Source organism: Octopus bimaculoides, chromosome 14 (assembly GCF_046866305.1).
Source record: "Octopus bimaculoides isolate indiv1 chromosome 14, ASM4686630v1, whole genome shotgun sequence".
Taxonomy (NCBI): domain Eukaryota; kingdom Metazoa; phylum Mollusca; class Cephalopoda; order Octopoda; family Octopodidae; genus Octopus; species Octopus bimaculoides.
Genome location: NC_142941.1, coordinates 12,869,471 through 12,877,481, shown reverse-complemented (window position 1 = coordinate 12,877,481; position 8,011 = coordinate 12,869,471). Strand labels below are relative to the sequence as shown.

The window sequence follows — 8,011 nt, the reverse complement described above, 5'->3', positions numbered from 1 at the left end:
TATTGTTGTTGTTAATTCCTTGAACTTTTCAATGGAATGGGAATTAAAAATATAAGCAACACAGCCATTGTTGTCTGGAATTTTAAAGAAGAGATTCAAATCTAACTCAGAGAGAAGTCAGCACTTTTGTTGAATAGTGTTTGGTATAAATGGGAAAAGTAAAGTAGGCACACACTAACACATACACACAAACATACACATACGCATGAAAAATACATATATACACACATATAAGTGCACTTACACACATTAGAGGGTATTTCCGTAGACAATCTGCCAACAACAGATAACACACACACACACACACACACACTTCTACATGCCAATAATAAGGCAAGTAGTAGAGGCAGTTTATATGTGGTCACTCAAAATGCTAAAAATAGCAGTGATTGCACTAGATTTCCTAAAAAAAAGTGGGGGAGATATTGGACAATGTAATCTTAGGTACACTGTACCTGGGGAGAAAAAAGCAACAAAAACTAAACATGGGATAGTCATGAATGCAAAGCCTTTGATGAAGGATGATCTAAACACTTATGCTACACAAAGACACACAGGCTATGCAGTAAGAAGTGTGCTTTCAAACCACATGGTTTTGGGTTCAATCCAACTGTGGCACCTTGCACAAGTGTCTTCTGCAATCACCCCAGGTTGATCAAGGCCTTTTGAGTGAATTTGGTAGATGGAAACTAAAAGAAGCCCATCATATATACACGTGTTATGTGGTAAGGAGTTTGTTTCCCAACTACATAGTTTCAGGTTCAGTTCCACTGTGCAGTACCTTGGGCAAGTGTCTTCTACTATAGCCCTAGGCTGACCATAGTCTTGTGTGGGGATACGGTGGATGGAAACTGAAAGAAGCCTGTCATATATGTGTGTGTGTGTGTGTGTGTGTGTGTGTGTGTGTATGTGTGTGTGTGTGTGTCTGCAGTGTTTGTCCTGCACCATCGCTTGACAACTGGTGTTGGCACATTTACATTCTTTGTCACTTAACAGTTTGGCAAAAAAGATTGATAGAATAAGTACCAGGCATCAAAAAAAAAGTAGTGGGGTTGATTCATTCGACTAAAATGTCTTCAAGGTGATGCCCCAGTATGGCCATAGTCTAATGACTGAAACAAGTAAAAGATAAAAGAGACGTGTGTGTGTGTGTTACTGTCTCTTTTCCTTGACTTTATGTGATAGTTGTAAATGAATGTCTCTGTCATGTAAACAGTGTCCTTTATTTCCAATCTTCCATGAAAACATGTCTGGCCACAGAGAAATAATACCTTGCTTGGCAACAGCTTAGGGTTGGTGACAGGAAGGGCATCCAGGCTGCAGAAAATCTGCCTTGACAAAACTCTGTCTAACCCACGTAAGTATGACAAAGTGGATGCTCTTTTACTCTTTTACTTGTTCCAGGCATTTGACTGTGGCCATGCTGGAGCACCACCTTTAGTCGAGTAAATCAACCCTCGGACTTACTCTTTGGAAGCCTTGTACTTTTTCTATTGGTCTCTTTTGCCGAACCGCTAAGTTACGGGGATGTAAACACACCAGCATCGGTTGTCAAGCGATGGTGGGGGGACAAACACAGACATACAAACATATACACACACATACATACATATATATGACAGGCTTCTTTCAGTTTCTGTCTACCAAATTCACTCACAAGGCTTTGGTCGGCCCGAGGCTATAGTAAAAGACACTTACCCAAGGTGCCACACTGAACCCGGAACCATGTGGTTCGTAAGCAAGCTACTTACCACACAGCCACTCCTACGCCTAGGATATTAGAATGATGATGATGGAATAAAGATGCATGTGATATGAAACAAATCAATGGAAGAATCACAGAGAACTTACCAATGTTAATTAAATTGGAATGCTTGAATTCCACAAGTGGATTGACAAAGGCCTCCTAAAAAGACAACAACAACAAAATAAAGAAAGTAACAGACGAAAGGGTAAAACATTTAAAAAAAAGTGGGGAGGAGTAGTGCAAACTGAGTCCCAAAACCAACTGGGGTTAAGGTGCAAAGGGGGACCCTTCCTACATGAAGGTATTCTTCAAACAAATACTTGAAATATTTATATTTTGATATTTAAATATTCACAAAATATAGTGATCCCCACTGCTGTTTACTTAAATGTGTTGCACCCTTTTGTGTGTGTGAGAGAGAGAGAGAGAGAGAGAGAGAGAGAGAGAGAGAGAGAGAGAGAGAGAAGAGAGTTTTTTTCTCAGGCTTTCAACCTCTGATGGGGTCACAAGATATGCTATGATATGTCTTGGTATTTCAAACATAGCAGAGCCCATCCTTCTCCAGGTTGGAACATAGCCAAATGACTTCACGTTCTTGTTAGCAATTGCTTAACAGATCACTGTAAAACTTAATTTAACCTTTTGATAACAGCCAGCCTGAGACCGCCTCCAAATTCTATGATACAAACATTCTGTTTAAAGTGAGCTAAATTAAAACCTTCCTTCAAAATTTCATGTTAAATTTTTTCCAGACACCAATTTAATAATGACAAAGTTATTTTACTAAATTCCTCGTTAAATTGATTGAAACAAAGTCGTATATTTCAATAGAAATAGGGTAACAAAATAGCTAAATCCACTGTTTATGAGGCAGTTTATTAAATCAGGTACACCAATCCGGAAATTTGTGAAAATCTGACTGCATGTTTCAGTTTTGGCTTTGTTTCCACAAATAGAAACAAATTGTAAAGTGGTTAGTGCTATGAAACACCAACCACTTTACAGAGTGTACTGGGTGTGCCTCTTTATGGTGCCAGCATTAGAGAGGTAGCCATATCCTTGACAAGTCAAAAGGATCCTTCTTTCATTACCAACCCAGCTGAAACCGGCTCTGGTTTTGTAGTACAAATGTCTTGTTTTCATAAGTTTTGAATTAAAATTTTCCACCAAACCTTAGTCACAATTTATGTTCCTAACACTAGCTGAATGATAACTAAGTTATTTTACTAAATTCTTTGTTTTATTTAAAATAATTGAAAGAGACATAGAGCATCTCAAAATAATAATGAAAGGGTTAACTCCATGTCTCTGCTACTTAGTGGATGCGTGTAGCTTAGTGGTTAGAGTGTTGGACTCATCATCGTAAGATTGTGGTTTCAATTCCTGGACCAGGTGATGCATTGTGTTCTTGAGCAAAACTCTTCATTTCACGCTGCTCCAATCCACTCAGCTGCAACAGACTGGCATCCCATCCAGGAGGGGAATTTATATATATATATACATATATGCATACATACACACGGACATATATACACATGTGCACATACACATATGTATATATACATATATACATGCACACATACACAGAGTAATGGAGAGAGGGTGTGCTTTGTTGCAGCAGTCTGAAGCAGATGAGTGCACAAGTGCAAATGACCGACAACCAACAAATGCAACAGTAATGTGCAGTATTTAATGAATGTGTTAGGCAATTATCATCAGAGAAGTTGTTTATTGAGAACTGTTAGAAGTGGGAAGAGGAGGGGGGTTAGACGTTGAAGTGGAGAAGGACAGACAGACAGAAAGAAAGAAAGAATGGAGGGGAAAAGAAAAGAAAGAAGCAAGCAATGAAGAAAAGAAAACTACTGAAGAAAGCAGGGTAGATAAAAGGAAGGTAGAATGCAAATGCTGAACTGTTCTGTTGTAAATGCCAGGTGAGAGTTCAGCAAATTCTTGCTTAACAACCTGTTCATATGATTTGTTTATAGTGTTTATAAATGGTTATGCTGTACATTAGCTCATTCCCTCCATCGAATAGATGTTACCTGTACAGGTGCATGGTGTGCCACATATCAGGCATCAAAGTGATTGCAGAGCAATGTGAAAATGAAGTACTTTTACTGAAGAACACAATGCTCTACCCTGTCTGAGAGTTGAAATCACCTCCTACAATCATGGGTGTAACACCCTAACCACAAGGCTGTGCACCTTCGCAGAATGCAAGTAATAAAGGGAAGAAGAAAGAAAAAGAGAAAGAAGAAATAAAAGTTAAAAGGTAGAAGGAAGATTATTGCAAAATGTGAAAGAGAAAATGGCCAACTTACCTTATGTTTGTTGTTGAGCCAAGCCATTTGAGGGGGTACTTTGTCAGCCACCCGTACCTAGAGAAAGGAGAAGAAAACCTGGGTTAGAATGTCGTTTTTTTAACAAGCAAATTTGCTAGTTAGAAAATGTCTGTAAGTGATGAAAGCAGTAACTATACTGAGAAGTAACATTTATCACCACTTAAACATGGTTATTCTGTAGGAACCAATGCTAGTGTTATTTTCAACCCCAAGAGGACGCTTCTTCCAGCTGGTTATTCAATGCAATCTGCACTTGATATATATTGCAAGCAAGGGAGTAAACCCCTACCATCTTCCCGCCATGAGACCACGTTTTGGGTTTTTTTGTTTTTTTTTGTTATTAGAAGGTCCAAACAAGGTGAGAAGTCACTTAGTGTAAGGGACTATGAAGGTTTTATAAAACTTTCTGCATTGTCAGAAGCTTTCTATTTTCTCTCTTTTTTACTTTCTTCAATATTACAATGCTTCAAGAAAACTACACTACTCATATTGTCCAGCATTACAAGCTGAATTTTTCAGAACAAAATTTACAGCCAAAAGAAATGTAAGTTGACCTATACACCAAGACAACTTTGGAGGGCCAAAAATTCCATGTGAAATGCAGCAGGATTTCAAAAGATAATGACGATGTTTGGATATTTACATTACATGTTTATACAATATATTACATCAAGTTGTAGGCCAAAAATACAGTATGATGGGGTTCTGAAAAGTTCCTGGCTTTGGGTAAAAGAAAATACAAGAGGATCAGTTAATTATGATTCTATTCATCTGGACACGAAACTCGGCTTGTGAAGACCTATTGGGCCAAGCGAAAGCGAAATCGTGATGGCACCTCTGCCTAGTGTTGCCTTCCTGGCACTTGTGCCAATGGCACGTGTAAAGACATTTGAGCGAGGTCGTTGCCAGTGCCACTGGACTGGCTCCTGTGCAGGTGGCACGTAAAATACACCATTTTGAGCGTGGCCGTTGCCAGTACCACTTGACTGGGCTTCGTGCCGGTGGCACATAAAAGCACCCACTACACTCTCGGAGTGGTTGGCGTTAGGAAGGGCATCCAACTGTAGAAACTCTGCCAAATCAGATTGGAGCCTGGTGCAGTCACCTGGTTCACCAGTCAGTCAAATCGTCCAACCCATGCTAGCATGGAAAGCGGACGTTAAACGATGATGATGATTCCCCTCTCAGATTCTCACACTTATCGCAGTAGTCCTTCAGTTTTTCTAAGCCATGTAAAAGAACTTGGAAAGGTTGGGCCTCTAGCCAGGCCGTTCGTGATACCCTTAAAGCCGGGAACTTTTCAGCATCCCCTCACATATACAAGAATTCGTTATTTTTAAGACAATTCAGAACTGATTTGAGTTTGCGGTTGATATTTCTTGCTCATCGAATGATCTGAAGTGGGTTTTTTTTCCTTGATTTTTGTTTCTATTGCCGTTGTTGTTGTGGACATTTTGTAGTTTTGTCATTTATCAAGCCATTTTCGAATAACCTTTTCATAAGAGAATAAACAAACTATACCACTATCACCATAAGCATCATCATCATCATCATCGACAGCAACACTATTAACAACTACACCACCACTACCACCACTGTTAGAGCCACCACCACCACCAGCCCCATCACCACTGACAGCTGATATTTTGAAGATGTGTTGACAGAAATGATTGCCATGGTAACAGGTATTTTGACGTGTTAGGTGGCATTTGTAGAATCAACGCTTAACGGACAACGACAAGAACAAGAACAATAATGACAACAACAAAAACTTTAAAAAAAACATAGTAATAGTAATGATAGCAAAGACAACAAACACTTCTTCAACAACAACTATAAGACTAATGACGACACCGATGACAACAACAACAATTACAAGAAAATCATCAATAAAAATAACAACAACAACAACAACAACAACCAGATGGTTATGAAACAGTTCTCAGTTTAGTGTTAACTTTTAAGATTTTCTGAGTTCAAACTCACCCTGGGTCAACTTCATCTATTCTCTTCCAGGGGTTGCCAAAAGGGCTGTCATACTTGACTGTACCTACACATGTAAGTGTGGCTGTCTTATCTCAATCAGAAATCCTTACTATGATGGTGGTGGTGGTGGTGGTGGTGGTTGTGGTGAGGGTGATGGTGGTGATGGTCGTGGTGTGGACGAAGGTGATGGTTGTAGCAATGGTGGTGGTGGTGGTGGTGGTGGTGAAGGTAGCTATGGTTGTCATGGCAATGGATGATAAAGCAATGAATATAAAAAAATAACACACTTGTGGTATTTAGTAGTTTTTCCTTTGCATTTGAGTTCAAATCCTGCTAACATTGTTCATGTTTTTCATCCTTCTGATGGTCACTAACATAAGTATTGAGAGAGCAAAGGTAAGGCTCAAATGACTATACCCTCCCTGAAATTTGTGGTCTTGTGTATATAAAAGATACCATTATAAGGGGGATAGTGGATGACAGAGAGAAACCATTGTGTGGAAGGTGGTGGAGGAAAATAAGAAACCATTATGAAGAGGGTTGTGGAAGACAGTAAGAAACCATTAGAGAAAGTTGGTGGAGGGCAGTAAGGATCCATTATGAGGAGGGTGGTGGAGGACAATAGGAAACCATTGTGAGAAGGGTGTTGAGGAACAGTAAGAAACCAAGGAGTGGCTGTGTGGTAAGTAGCTTGCTTACGAACCACATGGTTCAGGGTTCAGTCCCACTGCGTGGCACCTTGGGCAAGTGTCTTCTACTATAGCCTCGGGCCAACCAAAGCCTTGTGAGTGGATTTGGTAGACGGAAACTGAAAGAAGCCCATCGTATATATGTATATATATATATATATGTATGTGTATGTATGTGTATGTATATGTTTGTGTGTCTGTTGTATCGGTCTCTTTTGCCGAACTGCTAAGTTACGGGGATGTAAACACACCAGCATCGGTTGTCAAATGATATTGGGGGGACATACACAAACACACACATGTAGCTGTGGAGTGCTCAGCCACTTGCACGTTAATTTCACGAGCAGGCTGTTCCGTTGATCAGATCAACTGGAACCTTTGTTGTCGTAACAGACGGAGTGCCAACCACCACCATTTTCTGCATGTGTGTGTGTGTGTTTGTGTATACATTTGTATGTGTGTGTGTCTGAGAAAAGTGCACATATGTGTGCATATATGTGTGCTCATATTGATGGATGTGTGTGTGTGTGTGTATGCATGTGTGTATGCATGTGTGTGTGTGTGTATTCATGTGTAAAATATAAAAACTGTGCTTACTTTTGTGACCAAGTCATTGTTCACCAAATAGCCGACCAGATTACGACCTATAAATCCGGTACCTGTAATGAGAAAATAAGAAAAACCATGACACCATGACAGTAGTAATAACTATGAACACAGCGATATGCAGTCATTTGGTTTGCTAGAAATAACAGTCAATTCTCCCACAAATGATACCCTAATGTATGAATCATCAAAGGAAGGACATACTGAACCTGGTACCTGGAATGAAAAATAAGAGAACAATAACAATAACAACAAGTTTAGACAGTATGCAGTCATTTAGTTTGCTAGAAATAAGAGTCAAATCTCCCTCGGATGAAATCCCTCATGTACAAATCAAAGGAAGAACATACTGAACAATAATGTAGTCTGTGGTGCACACTGCTGGAAAAAATGATGTGATGATCACAGCTTGAACCTTCTGAAAACAAATTTGCTCAATCTGGATTGACCCAGGGCTAAAAAAGCACAATAATTATAAGAGTGATTCATAACATTGGTCCAAGGTCACAACTGATATCAGCTCTCAGTATATTACTGGTACTTATTTTAACTAATAAAGGGCAAAGACAGCTCAAGGAGGGTTTGAACTCAGAATATCAAAGGACATCACAATGTCAGTGTCTATGTGCAATAGAGTATTG

General features: G+C 39.5%; 1 protein-coding gene across 3 annotated transcripts in view; it reads right to left on the bottom strand.

The window, feature by feature from the left end:
• The window catches only part of LOC106872620 (uncharacterized), a 126,542-nt gene that overhangs the window by 43,077 nt on the left and 75,454 nt on the right, over positions 1 to 8,011 (bottom strand). For all 3 annotated transcript variants that reach the window (XM_089362327.1, XM_089362328.1, XM_089362329.1), the window contains exons 2-4: positions 7,362 to 7,423; positions 4,069 to 4,125; positions 1,852 to 1,906 (exon numbers count right to left, since the gene is read on the bottom strand). In XM_089362327.1, coding sequence (XP_089218453.1) covers positions 1,852 to 1,906; positions 4,069 to 4,125; positions 7,362 to 7,423 — 174 coding nt within the window. The remainder of the gene's footprint in view (positions 1 to 1,851; positions 1,907 to 4,068; positions 4,126 to 7,361; positions 7,424 to 8,011) is intronic.